Below are 15,172 nucleotides of genomic sequence, written 5' to 3' on the forward strand. Positions count from 1 at the left end.
TAATCCATTGACTGCTATGGTTTGCACCTGTTCCAGCGTCATTGACACAGTCCATGGCTGTTCCATACCTCCTGATTAGAAGTTTGTCTGATAAAGGTTAAGGCTTAAAGTATAAATTACTCTGAGGGACACAAGGTTGTGGGTTAAGGTGTTTGAAATGACTGAAAACTACAAGTCATTAAACAAATATTTTCATAGAACTAGGAAAGTTTCCATTGCCTTTTTGAGTCCAAGGCTGGATCGGCCTTTTATTGTTGTTAGTGATGGAGAATTGATTCGTTGCAGCTTTGATATGGGTTTGTGTAGCACAGCGTGTAATAAGATGTAACCAGGATTTGCAGAATACACCCCAGCTTACATCTCTGGTATTATTGAAAGGTACTGTATAGTCACTTTAAATGTACACACATGTTGTTTATTTTTGGAAAAGCCACTAATTAGGCCTACCTTCTTTTTTGGGAGGGATGCCACCAAGTGATGTCGTCATTTTATTTGACTGCTAGGAGTTAGGATGATGATGATTTTGAACATTTTTGGCTAATGATTTGTCATTATAAACTTGTGCTTCTGAACTACAGCAATGCTGTAATGGACAGGGACTCAGGAGAGCAAGTCGTGTGTGACATTTCGAGCAATATATCTGTAGATAAGTACCACTGTTTGCTGTGACTTGAAAAAGACAGACAACATAAGTGGACAAACCAGTGTTCTGTGTGGGTAGTCTTCAGGCACTGGCCGTTATCTGTAACAACGTGTTTATAGTGGTAACAGATAGGCCGTCGTGTTCACTGCACATCCTTGACACACAGGGTCACCCCCGTGCTTTGAGTGATGGTGCTGTTTTATCTGCGAGGTGACGAGAACGCAGCCTTGTCTGACGGGGATATAAAGGGACTCAAGCAGGCAGCTGTTCCTCAGATTCCACTTCTAACTCACCGTGCCCACATTTCAAGTGTAGTTATTCATTCATCGGTTAAGAAAATTTGATAATGTTGCCTGCAACGGTCAAACTGTGTGCTGGCATTTCCTACAGGCACGTGAGAAACATGACAGGTAAGAAGTTGTTTCATGTTTTTATGTGTGTGTGTGTCTATATATATATATATATATATATATATATATATACTGTATATATACTGTATATATAATATGTCTTTTTCCTTCACAATCAGGTTTGAGGAGGAATGCATTGATTGCAATTCATCATGAGCTGAAAAAGCTTTCTGGACCTGGGCCTAGTGCTTGGATTAACCACGTCCGAAGAAGGAGCTCACTTCTCAGTAAGATAACTTCCTCACAATAAAATTATCCAATTAAATTCTTAAAAATTGTCCCGTTTAATTGTCTGTTCAATAGAATTTAAGCAAAATTACAGGAGCAGTGTGCGGCTTTGAATATTAGTGAGTGTGATATTGCTTTTGTACAAAAGATAAATAAACAAAATGCTATTGGTGAGGAACTATTTACAGTATACATTTTTGCTTCAATCACTTAGTCAAGTCAAATCACCGCACTTTTTACAGATTGTATCAAAGCAGCTTTACAGTGATAACATGAAAATAATACAAGAAGTTTGTTTCTAGAAGAAAATTGCTTCATTGTCCACCTTAAGTAAGGCAGATCAAAAATATTGTTGAATAGGCCTATTAAATGTTCCCAACTAAGCAAGCCAAAAGCCAAGGCAAAAGTGGCACGGAATCAAAACTCCATCAGGAGACAGAATGGAGGAAAAAACCAGAAACCAGATTCAGTCGGAGGCCAGTTCTCCTCTGCCAATGAACGAATAGTATGTGATTATGATTCAGGCAACATTACAGTTCAGAAGTCAGATTGGATCAGTAGATTCACAGTATTATCCAGTTCCATCTAGTTGGAGGTCCGAGTCATCACGCCGGTATAGAGACGAATTTGTTGTTTGTCCGTGAGGGCTAATGAGGCTGGCACTTCAGGGATGCGTTGTGGTCGTGTCAGGCGCAGGTTCACCATCTGATGTGGATACATGCAATGTGTGACTTCAGCAAACCTTGGAATAAATGGAAAGATCAACCTTAGCGTAGATGCCATTCTTCTCATGACGTAACGAGTGCATCGGGTGTTTTAGGAAGTGTCCGGCTGACCTAATCTATGTGGCCTAAATCATTTAACTGATTTGAATAATAGAAATGTATAATGTTGAATGCCAGGGACTGTCTTTGTTCATATCTTAAATAGTCATGAACAAAGCCACAGCAGAATTGTGCATCTGTGCGCAACACAGTAACGGTATCGTTTTAAATGAATCAGCATTTCAGTTGTGTGAATGATTTAATTACTCACTCCTCAAATTAGTGTATTTTAATTGGTTAGGTGAATATAAAGACATAAAGACAGTCCCTGCATCTGAAATCGCATACTTCCCTAAATAGTACAGTATAGGTGAAAAAAAATGTACCCAGATGACCTAATCGGCTACTTCTGGCAAGATTATGAAGTGTTTATCTGATGGACACTTTACTATCCCATGAGGCCACGCCAGATTAGATGTCAATTGCAAAGAAGCAACTCAATGGATGTCATGGTCACATGACAACATGGCGGGTGTACACTTTTTGCTATTGAGATGACTGGGGAAAATGTCCCAATTTACCTAAATCCACCCCATGCGATTTCGGAAACAGTTGTTTTGTTCTTGAATGATTCGTTGTTATTAACAAATTGGTTGAGTGAATGATTAAATGACACAATAATGAGTCTCTGCATCACAATATTACGACTTCCCATAAAGAAAGCTAAAAACAGTATTTGACAGTATGAGTCATGTGTTTGAATTAGACCTACTGCCAACAGGATTCCAAAATGCACAAGTGATGGACTCTTATTATCAGTTATACTATCAGTCACTTATTTGATTTCTAAATAATTCAGTGTTTTTGAATGAATGATTCAAATATAAAGACACTTATTGCCACTTACTGGCATAACAATGTAATTTGCAGAAGGGGTTAAACAAAATTCTACACCATTTTCACTGAAATGCACATTGTCTTCATAAATCTAGTATCTAGTAGTGTGTGTTGTTTCTTTGTGGAGATGATCATGTACTGTATACGTGTGTGTTTCTTTGCACAGGTAGTCGGATTGCAGAAGAGACGTTCAGTGAAGCTGAGCAGTGCTATGTGCAGCAGGGACAGGAAGCTCTGCAGAAGTCTATCAGCATCCTCAGTGACCAGGACGGCTGGCAAACTGAGATTGAGACTGTAAGAATAATCATAATCATATTTCATCATTCATTCTGATGAGGCCTGCACGTATAGATGCATTATGCATATTCTATTATACAGTTTTATACGGCACTTTGGTGTCCAAGGCCTTTAGAGCTGCAAAACTTTTTTTTTTTGCTCATACATACTGTCATAATAATAATAATAATTAAAACTGTTTCTTTTTCATGTGGGTTTTTCTCTGTCAGGTCAATGGAGATAAGGTGATGAGTAAAGTATTACCTGACATTGGGAAGATTTTTAAGTTGGAAGTGATGCTTGAACAGCAAACAGATGACCTTTATGAGGAGCTGGTGGATAACATGGAACAAATGGGGGAGTGGAACCCCAATGTCAAACAAGTCAAGGTGGGTAGAAATAGATCTACTGACTGCCAGATTCCTATGCTGCAGCCCTGTGTGCATTTACAGTCACTGCACTTTTGAAGGCCTGCTTATCTTCACATATCTTACTCACAGGCCTCCATCACAATGTTGTAAAAACATACAGCTATGGTTGCTTGGAGATATTTGGTATTTAATGCAGTTTTGATTCCTCTCAGATTCTTCAGAAGATCGGTCAGGATACTATGATCACCCATGAGGTTTCAGGTGAAACACCTGGAAATGTGGTCGGCCCACGAGATTTTGTTAGTGTCCGCTGTGCCAAGCGCAGGGGATCTACATGCTTCCTGGCCGGAATGTCCACTCAGCACCCTGGAATGCCCGAGAAGAAAGGATTTGTAAGGTAGGAGAAAATTTGAACCACTCCCCACCAAAAACTAAAAATTCAAACCTCTTGCAATGTATTAAATCAGTTCTTATTTTCTAAGGGCTGAGAATGGACCTACCTGTATTGTGATGCGACCAAGTGCAGATGATCCGAATAAGACAAAGTTTACCTGGTTGCTCAGTTTAGACCTTAAGGTAAGCCAATAGAGTGCCGAAGTGACGACGTCACTTTGTAGGACAACTCGGAAGCAAGCGGCGCATGGGTTCCCTCGATCGAAAAGCTATGCATTTTCCCTTTTGGAAAATCGCAAAAAATAACATCTGTGTTTTACAAAGAGTTTTGACCCTTACAAGTTTTGTCTATCAAGATAATCTTTACAAGTTAATCCAAAAGTTATTAATTTTGAAGCCTATATAAAGTTTTTTAAAAACAAAAGCAGACACAATAAAGTTTTAAAAACCACAAGCAGGTTATAATTGTGTGTTCTATGTCATAGATCAAAACGTGAAAATATTTAGAGGCTTTGTTCACCACAAACCTTATCAGGCGATTTAGCAAAAACCCATTCAAAAATCCCAACTTTAGAGTGAGGGAACCGGTAGTGCTAAAATGCTAACTCACTTCCACGTTTTTGGCCTACAGAGTGACGTCGTAACTTCGGCACTTCTCTTGGTTAAAAGGTGGAAGTGACGTGTGCAATTTCTTGGATGTTAAATATCTCTTAAAATAATCTCTTATTCCAGATTAACGTGTATGCAAGCCACTACTAGGCTGATTCCCTTGAAAAGTTCCACTGTTGGTGCAATCAAAACAATGCTCTGTTTTTGATTCGACCAATGGCATGAGTTTGAGGCGGCAACTGATAGGAGTTTTCAGGAAACTTGTTAGAAACTTTTTTAAAGATACCAGCCTTATTTGGTGTTTCTAGTGGCTTTAAAATTGACACAGTTTACCTTTGAAGCAGCTGTGAATTTAAACGATTATTGATAGTTAAAGCTTTTAAGATGGTTTTTAAGAAGAAAGATCCACAAAAGTAAAGTCACTCTCAATGTAGTATCACACTGTGATTCCAAATAAGCTGTTCTAATGTGTGGGTTGTCCCTGTTTTGCAGGGATGGATCCCAAAAACAGTCATCAACCGGGTACTTTCGCAAACCCAGGTGGATTTCGCAAATCACCTCAGGCACAGAATGGCATCCAATGGGAGTGTGGAAGCAGCCATTGCCTGCTGATGTCCACATTTATACCATAAAACCATAGATGTCACAACGAAGGCAGATTCTTTTCAGGGTCAAGCTCCTCCCCACCCAAAGTTGTCAAACTCACTTGTGGGCCTAAACATTTCACACAGATACAGAAGTTAAATTGTCCATCGAAGCAATATGCTGCTCTTTGTTCAAGCCACACAATTTAAAATGTTTTCACATTGCATGCACAGAACTATAATAACTAAAACATGTATGCTGTTACTGGGTCATTGTAGTGGAGGTTTTAGTAAGTTTCGATTTCAACCTGGTAAACTCAGTTGACTTCCTCCATCACCTCGATTTTGTGGCTTTAACTTCCTTTTATTCACTCACATACTTCTGCAGAACACCACTGACTATCAATTTATGGGTTTATTAGTTCATGTTTTATGTTCATGTTTGTGTAAAAGAAGTATTTATTGTAAGTTAATATTATGACTGCATCACCCTGGAAAAGGATGTCTGCTAAATGAATATTTAATAAATCTATTAAAATGACAAACTACAATATCTGTATTTTTTGTTCACGGTTGTATCAGATGAGGAGCAAAAATTATGACTGAAGCCTCATTTTGCAGACCGAGTAAGGAAATACAGGAAATAGCGTCATCAACATACTTTGGCAAGCCACTCAGCCAGTTACATAAGCAACATTTTGAGTCAGTTATGCCCATTAGCTTCTCAGAGATGTTCAAGGAAATTTCCCCCGGAAAGGGTATGTGACTCGTATTACAGCCAGAATATTCAGTCCATAAAAATGTCTTGTCGTCTGGACTGAATTAGCATGAGCTTGCCAAAGCAAGGAGGTGTTTGGTCATTCACATGTGTTTTAGGAACTTCTCGGCTCCTTGAAGGTCTGTTTGAGCCAACATTCCACATAGCAGGAAATGAGGTCAACAAAGGCAGGCCACATTTGCCTTTCAAATGTTTTTCCTTTTTTCCCGATACATTTGGCCATTTCTGATTATATTAAATCAATTTCAAAGCAAAAAGCTGTTGGGAGACACATGTTGAATATGTTGTTTATATGCCTATGTGGTGTTTTTAATATGCTTTGAGACAAACCATGTTGCAAATTCATAAGTCAACACCTTTGCTAAGTATTTTCTCCTTAAAACTGCAGTAAACCAAAGACAATCTCCAAAATGGGGTTTGTTTCAACGTCACAAACTATGTAACCAATCACGACAATGGAGGCATGGCAAATTTGCATATCCATAGAACTATTTATGCTAAATGAGGCGATGGGTGTATATTCAAGCTATTTTAAGGCAATAGTTATTTAGTTTAGTATAGTTTACTTTAGTTTTTATTAGTATTTGTTATCTTGACGTGATCAGAACACTTTTGGTTCCACTAACACCCTTATGATCTTAGACATTGTACATACAAGCTCAGTTTGTTCTTTGTATAGTTATACATTTGATCTCATTTGCCATTATAATGAAACTGTACAGTAATCAAGAAAAGATGTGTATGCAAATAGGATTCAGAATGAGCAGTTGGAACAGAAAGTGTCAAAATTCAAAACCCCAAATGATTTATACAAATTTTATTTCAACTTAAAGCTGCAGTCCGAAGCTTTTCCTCTTTGTCGCCATCTCTGTTCGAAATCTCCAATTGCAGTCATTCAAGGAATTTACGTGAGTTGTACTTCGACACCCTCGACACAGCACAGTGGGGATGAACATAATGTTTGAGGAGACTGTGAGGCTGTCAGTCGCTGCGCCGGCGTGGATACTGGCATTCAGAATCACAGATTATTATTTTTGGAAATATAACCAACATAAGAATTTTCACTGGAAAATGTCATCTGAACTAGTAAGAAACATCCACTTTTGTTCTGGTTCTGACTTTGCAGTAAATCGTGCTGAATCAAGTACTGTAAATGAATAGTTGAAATAAAGTCGTTATTTTTGTTTGTTTTTTGTGCACAAAAAGTTTTCTCGTGATAAACTTAAGATTGAGCCACTGTAATCACTTGGACTATTTTAACGATGTCTTTAATAACTTTTCGAGGCCAACAAGTTTCAATTTCTCAAGAAGCCTATGGACTAGTGTGCAGAAGTGATCCAGCTCTCAGATTTCATCAAAAATATCTTAATCTGTGTTCCGAAAATGAACGAATGTCTTACGGGGTTGGAACAATATGAGGGTGAGTAAATACTGACAGAATTTTCATTTTTGGGTGAACTAACCCTTTAAATGTCCCCAAGTAAGCAAGCCAAAAGCCAAGGCAAAAGTGGCAAGGAAACAAAACTCCTTCAGGAGACAGAATGGAGAACAAAACCTTGGGAGAAACCTAGCTCAGTCGGCGGCCAGTTCTCCTCTGGCCAACGAAGGAACAGTGTGATTCGGGTAGCATTACAAAACAAATTGGATCGAAACATTAAGAGTATTTGTCCATTTCCATCTGTCTTCCATCTCGAAGTAATCACGGCGTTTTGGAGACGAGATGTTGAGGATCAGTGCCGATGGCTGTCGTGTCGATTAAGCCGGCACTTAAGGATGAGTTGGGATGGGTCCAGGCGCAGGTCCACCATAGAGGGTCCCTCGGGATTAACAGAGAAACTAATATTAGCGTAGATGCCATCCTTCTTATGATGTACCAAGTACATCAGTATTTACGGGACGTGTTCCTGGTTCCGGCTGATCTAAACTATGCAGCCTAATTTTGAATTAAGGAAGTTTATACTGTGTTATGTGTATGCTAGGCCAAATAGATGTGTTTTTAGTCTAGATTTGAACTGATGGAGTGTGTCGGCTTTACGTACAATGTTAGGAAGATTGTTCCACAGTTTTGGTGCTAAATAGGAAAAGAATCTACCGCCTGCAGTCGATTTCGATATTCTAGGTATTATCAACTGGCCAGAGTTTTGAGATCGCAATAGGCTTGAATTATAAGCCCAGATTCACATACAGCGCCTAAAAACGCGTAGAAAACGCTGGGCACGCCGCATTCTCCTTTTTCCAAAGCGCTAGGGCGGTTGCGCTCCGGTTGGTTCTTGTCACGTGACCTACTGTGCGCTTATGTTGCACTTGCGGCATTCTGAAAAGTTGAGACATTTTTATCTCGTCGCTTCCATTATGAGCATGCATACCGCACGCCTGCTATACATTTGAAATAACGAATTTGAGTGCGCAAAAGACGCGATGTGTGAACAGGCCCTAATGCATTAAGAGCTCTCTCAAGTACTGGGGAGCTAAAACATAGTGCTTTGTAAGTAATCAGCAATATTTTAAAATTTATATGATGTTTAATAGGCAGCCAATGCAGGGTTGACAGTATGGTCTGCTTGACAATATGGTTATACTTCCTGGTTCTAGTAAGAACTCGAGCTGCTGCGTTTTGAACTAGATAAAGTTTGTTTATTAAGCATGCAGGGCAACCACAGTAGAGCATTATATATAAATATATAATAAATGTAAAATTATAATAAAATTATAATAAATAAATTATATATAAATGTTTTATGGATCATTTTTAACCCCAAAAAAGCTACAGACTGCAGCTTTAAAAGTAATTTATTAGTGTGACTGCATTACACTACCATAGACTGCAAAGGCTGGTATGATAAATGGGTAGTTGTATGAAAATGTTATTTTAAGTTTGGACGCACTTCCTTTATTACTAATTTCCGCAATTAAAGAAATTGTTCACTTCAAAATGTAAATTCTGTCATCATTCACTCAACCCCAAGTTGTTTTCAAACCTGTATGAATTTCTTTCTTCTGCTGACCGAACTCACATGCCTGCTTTCAGGTAATCCTGAAGTCCTTGATTAGCTTGTTTAGGTGTTTTTGATTAGTGTTGAAGCTAAGCTCTGCAGGAAAGTGGATCTTGTGGGCCAAATGTGGCTAACCCCTGTTACAGAGCTAGACATAAACTTGGGTACGACATATAGGTAGACTGTAGACTATACACCAATTGAATCGTAGGCTACGACACAAGTTGGAATAAAATGCAGTATAGTTGTAAAATAGAGCAAGATAAGTCTCACTTTGGCAATTGTGGTTTTAAGTGCGCTGAAAAAAAAGAGGAGGAAGCGAAAGAGGAGAATGTGGACAAGGTCATGGCTAGAGAATAGAGGCCAACTTGGCATGCCAATTTTGCTAATGGAGCTTGAGGTAAGAAGTTTTATCACCATGTCAGGTTGATCAATACGCCGTTTCATGGTGCGTTTATTGGCTAGCCAGTAGTCAATGCCAATGAATGAGGAATTGTCCATGATTTGTTTTCTGTAAAATATTTTTTGTGGTATGACATACAAGTTTTCCAAAGTTTATAATTAACTCAAAAGGTTATGAAGGAGGTATAAATGTTTACTTGTGATAAAAATGGATTGTAAATATGGACACCTGACAAATATATAAACATCCTTATTCGTTGTATTGCTGTAATGTCATAGAAATTAAATGACATGCATAGGTGTATTGGAATGGTACATTTTTTGTAAAACTTTTTTGGTGACCTTGACGGAATAAAATGTATGTTTTGCCTATAGTTTTGTGTCTGGATCTTTTTTCTGCCTTCATTCCATTTGGTTTGCATCTAATCACTAGATGTTCTGCGTTATTTGTTAGCCTATACTTAATTGTAGTAGAATCCTTTCAGATTAAGTGTGTATTCTTGATGTTTTGCTATTCAAATAGTTTTAGGAACTTCTCTGTTACTGCTGAGCAGATGCATTTAAGCATAAACTATGCCATTATTTACTATTGTTGTTATTGTGAAAATACAAATATATTCCATATATTATTAAAATATATAGCCTATCACAAAATGGCATATACATAAATTAAAAATATCATTTTATATATTTTTAGATTAAGCACTGCAGTCACTGTTTTTGCTAAAATACTGTAAAAAAAAAACAACAAAAAACAAACAAACAAACAAACAAACAAACAAAAAACAAACAGCGTGACTTTAAGCACTCCTACAGCACCGGAAGTCTATTTACAGTAGAAGAACCACAATTCCCACAAGGCGTCGGGTTTTCAGTTACTGTGGAAAGGGGGAAGGGAAGCAGAGATTGGAGGGAGAGAAACTGAGGTAAAAATAAAACGAATATTTTATACCTATCATTCTAGCAAGGGTATAATTGCGTAATTCGCAGCTAAGAAAGACAACGCTTAATTGTTTGCACGTTTTGCTGTACATTATTTCGTAAAAGACTAATTATAGGCAAGTTAGCTAAGCTAGAAGCGAGAGTACAAAAAGATTGTGTCAGTTTAACGTTAGCTGGTTCGCGAGACAGACGCTTTACAAGTCACTCACTGAAACGTGACGGTAAATAACATTTTTTTAAACTGAAATAAGTAACTGCAGGTTTTGAGTGCTGAGGTAAATGTGAGTGTTTCGTGTTGCTCATTTAACTTGAAGAGAATGAGGAGGGGGCTGAAATTACCGTTATTTGTGGAAGATATAGCCTAACTGTTATGCGAGTTAAGTTGGTCATTTTTTTGTTGGTCTTTATCATTATAGCCGCCTGATAAATATTTTATGTTCAATGTATGTTGCTAGATTAGGGATTGCTGAAGTAAAATACGTGTAAAGTTATACTGTCATGTATCTTTATATTGGTTATGGTATCTTTTGTAAAGGTGTTTGACAGCTCGCTGGATGCTGTCATACATTCATGCTGTGCCGCATTTGAAACTGATGCATCATATCTGATGTCGCTGATATCCAAATTAGCGTTAATTATCGATTAATACGTTGGCTTTTGAGTTGTCTGTCGTTCATGTTTATTATAATGTTTAGTTAGTTCGGGTTTTGTGAGTCAGGATATAGATGACGTCACCCCTCATCCGTTTAATTTTATGAATGCAAAATATTCAGTTATCCGCCATATAAAGCCTGCCTGCACTTTAAAGTCATGGCAAAACGAAAAGAACCCTTTGAAATTTCACCTGTGGTAATTGATGATCGTAATACTCCATCTAATTCGTTTTCATAGGGATGCAGTTTTGATACGATGACGTCATCCCGTTTGGATGCCTATTTTCTGTGCAGCGCTCCTTTACATTGTTCTTCTATAATGAAAACAAAACTGGAGAGTGTATCATGCCTTTATATTTTGCACACGCTGATATTTGCCTTGCATGTACCTTTTGAAATATGTTATATGTTATACAATTTGCATATTCTAATATACATTATTGTATCCTACAGAGACTGTTGCTGACATCAAAAGGCCACAGGGAGGATTCTGAAGAGACCCTTAGTAACCCTCCAATCCATCGTTAAACTCCCTTTTTAGCGACACATCCCCATAATAAGCCTTCAATCCTCCAAGTAGAATTTCATCAGAGTCATCAACACAGGCACTGTCAAATACAGCTTCATCACTGCTGTACCCAATCAATGTCTGATTTCTGCTCCTTTTGCAACACTCCAGTTTCACATAAGTGGACCTATAACAAGCCTAACTTTCACCTATTAATGTACCACAGACCCGGTACAATTAGCGCTTGACAGACTTGAGAAATCCATCTCCAACAAGGCCATCACGATTCACAACTTTCTGCACAGTCCCACTAGAATGAAACCTTAAAAAAACTGAAATTATGCCTCTGCTCCTTGGCCCAACTCTACCAGCCCCTTTTTGAATCTCAAGAAGTGGCATGGTTAAACAATGCACTACTGAAAGGTCTTCGGCTGTTTCAGTCTTAATCTACGCTTGTAGGACAAGGAGCAAGTGCTTCTGAAAGCGTTGAAAGTGCTCTAGAACCATGTGTGTCCATTGGGCAGTATTTACGATTGGCCTAGTCCACAGGATGGGTGGACAGTAGGGGGACAGTGAGACAGTGGACTCATGTCATGGAAGGGGTTCTTGCAATCACAGTACATACAGAGGTATGTATGACATCCTTGCCTAGAGCACTACAAGCCACTACACTACACTATACTTCAACAGGTAAAAAATAAAAATCAATTCAGATCTTTTTCATATTTCAGCTGTTAGTATTAGACAGCAATATATATATTTCTCATAAGAAAAAGGCACATTTGTGTCCTCTAGAGTTGGGTTCCCAAAGGTTTTGTCAGCAGATCTTAAATGTAAAATGTTTACTTAATATAGATTTTAATTCAATATTTCAACAATTTTACAACAAATACATGTTTATGGTCACATGACATTTAAAAATAAAATATTTTTTTAGTAAGTTAGTGATTGAATTTGATAGTTTTTTATTTTAAATATTTTAGTTCTTTGCATTAAAATCGTGCACAGCTAGCCATAAATTATCCCGCTTATACATGGTAAGTTACGAGCATTGTTTGTAGCACTAAATTTGATGACAAGGGTTCAAATGACAGTTATTTTCATCAGCTATGACTTGTTAGATCTAGCATTCTGCCTGCTTTAAATCAGACAAATAGTAGACAAGTAGTGTGGTAAGGTTACATTTATTTGATTGAATTATAACATTTATTTGAATTAATTAGCCTATCAAGAGAGAGAAAGAGAGAGAGATGTGTGTGAATTACCTCTCTGTGCAGTGTATCCATTTACTAGTGTTAGTTTTGTCAGCTATTCTTAGTCCTTAAATGTACTTTTTAGTTTTTATCATATTTAGTCAACCTTGTCCTGTTTTTGTTTGGTGAAGTTTTAGCTGACTAACCCCTGGTTTCACGAGCCCGATCTCATGAAAGTTCGTATCTATAGCACGAATGTCATTTCTCGTGGCATTTATACGCCAAAAGCAGTTTTTGCGTGTATATGGTACGCGTTTTTCGCGTGCATATGATACGCACTTTTTGGCGTATAATACGCACAAACTCCCCACCCCCCTCCCCTCTAAACCTACCCCTAAAACATTTTTGTATAAATGCCACGTGAAATGACATTCGTGGTATAGATAGGCATTTTCATGAGACTGTGTTGGTTTCACAGACAAGGCTTAAACCTAGTCCCCGACTAAACGCATGTTTGAGCTGTTTTAAATTAAAGCAATTTGTAGTACTGGCATATCTTAAAATATGTCAGTGCCATTGTTTTTTTTAAGCTGCATACCAGTGATGTTTTTTTTTTCCTAAGGCATGCTTATAAAAGCTACCTTAATGTCCTAATTGAACTAAGGCCTAAATCTAGCTTAATCTAAGCCCTGTCTGTGACACCAGGCCTAAATGTCTGGGATTTTTAGTCTAGTTTCAGTCAGTGAAAACTTTTCACATTGTCTTGCTGCATAATGGTTAAATTACAATTACAATGACATTTGAGAAATGTTTTTTTTTTTTTTTTTACATTTCATCAGAATTATTGCACTTTCACCTATAAGCACAAATCAAGAGATAAAAACATAAACGTTCTACCGAGAAACTTAGTGTTCTGGTTTCCTGAGGAAACGGAAAACATTTTACGAGCGAACACAAAGTATTTGCGAGAGAACAAGATAGATAGATAGATAGATAGATAGATAGATAGATAGATAGATAGATAGATAGATAGATAGATAGATAGATAGATAGATAGATAGATAGATAGATAGATAGATAGATACTGGCTCAGGATTGTTTACAATATTATTGGATCTATTGTTAACATAAAATCAATATTTATTGCTTGAAATAATGTGGTTATATTTTTAATACCAGTATATTTTGACATCACTGATTTGAACTGCCAATTTTATAGTTTATTTGGGAAAAAGGATTTAAATTTTTTTTTAAATTTGATTAATTTATTTTTATACAGTTTATTTGGTTTACTAATGAATATTCTGAGAAACATCTGAGTCAAATATCATTAACCCTCTGGGGTCTAAGGTGTTTTTGAGGTCTTTGAGATGTTTTGACATGTCCTGACATTTGTGCTTTTTTCAGTTGCTTGTAAACATATTAATGGCACAGGTGAAATTATACTCTATTTAGAACAAACATGGCTACCATAATATGTGAACAACATGTATGCCTTGCCTTGATCAGCCGTTTTGATAGACGAGAGAGAAGATGCAGCACCATTGAACTCACGCTGTTTGTGAAATTGTGTCTTGCAGAACGTTTTCAAACTACTGATTTGATTCTATAATCTGTGTGGATTCATTTTCTAATACAGCCTACATGCTAAAATGAATTAATGTTTGCGGGAATTTCCCACATTATAAGTGGGTGAGCTGTGGGAATGATTAAAATTATGCCAATACCCGTGCCGAAATTCGAGCCCTGAATTGGCTTCATTTAAAAGCACAATGGTATCAATATGGCAGCTGCTGTATCTCTTTTGCACTTCAAGTGAGCTTGTCAAGTGATCTATAAATGTAGTCCATAAATGCAGTCCATTTGTCGCGATAGCCGACCCCAGAGGGTTAAAGGAAACTGAGAACTGAAATAAAACAGTGACTACGTTTACATGCAGCCAATTTTCAGGTGATGGCCGGGACGGTTAAGGTCACTATTCGGGTTTCTGAAACATTAGGAATAACCTGTTTACATGTGTGAGCAGAGAACAGAAATATCCCGATGTAAACGGCGACGCACGGTTAGCGTCTAGACGTAAGGACAACCTTAAAATGCAATATGCGTCATTTCTGATTCTTCTTCCTGTATCCAAAGACAACAACAACAGCAGCATGCGGATAATGAATATTTCGGGGCAGATAGTGATCACCTTTTTTAAAAGCGATCCCCAGTTTTTAAATATATATGAGCATATTCGGGTTTTTGCCGGTGTTTACATGGCCGTTCGAGACCGGGTTATTGCTAATATTCCGGTTTTGAACGGGTTATTGGATGCCTGTAAACGTAGTCATAGAAGTCCATTTAGTCTGCTAATCTTTGAAAAAGCCGATCTATAGTCTACTGTACTATACCAGCTCATGACTGATTTTGTAATATTGGGGAATGCATATACACAGATGTCCAGTTGATGCTGCATTTAAAATTTCTTAACAGATGATGCATACTATAATTTACACCTCCTCTCTATTTTACTCTGGGAGCTGACA

At 37.6% G+C, this 15,172-nt stretch overlaps 2 protein-coding genes across 4 annotated transcripts in view; both read left to right on the forward strand.

Moving 5' to 3' along the window:
- Window positions 1–812: 812 nt before the first annotated feature.
- star (steroidogenic acute regulatory protein) lies at window positions 813–5,720 on the forward strand. The gene is made up of 7 exons (XM_039665495.2): window positions 813–1,053; window positions 1,173–1,280; window positions 3,109–3,236; window positions 3,449–3,607; window positions 3,802–3,986; window positions 4,072–4,165; window positions 5,084–5,720. The coding sequence occupies exons 1-7, from the start codon at window positions 990–992 to the stop codon at window positions 5,201–5,203; spliced, it is 858 nt and encodes a 285-aa protein (XP_039521429.1). The 5' UTR covers window positions 813–989; the 3' UTR covers window positions 5,204–5,720.
- Window positions 5,721–10,193: 4,473 nt separating this feature from the next.
- The window catches only part of elmod3 (ELMO domain containing 3), a 46,532-nt gene continuing 41,553 nt past the window's right edge, over window positions 10,194–15,172 (forward strand). For 2 of the 3 annotated variants that reach the window (XM_039665497.2, XM_039665499.2), the window contains exons 1-2: window positions 10,194–10,274; window positions 11,397–12,080. In XM_039665497.2, coding sequence (XP_039521431.2) covers window positions 12,045–12,080 — 36 coding nt within the window. In that variant the 5' untranslated portion in view covers window positions 10,194–10,274; window positions 11,397–12,044. Of the gene's footprint in view, window positions 10,275–10,307; window positions 10,512–11,396; window positions 12,081–15,172 lie in introns of those variants that run through there. The other variant, XM_039665498.2, reaches the window with a different exon arrangement.

The sequence above is a fragment of the Pimephales promelas genome, chromosome 14, assembly GCF_988280905.1.
Source record: "Pimephales promelas chromosome 14, fPimPro1.hap1.1, whole genome shotgun sequence".
Classification (NCBI taxonomy): Eukaryota; Metazoa; Chordata; class Actinopteri; order Cypriniformes; family Leuciscidae; genus Pimephales; species Pimephales promelas.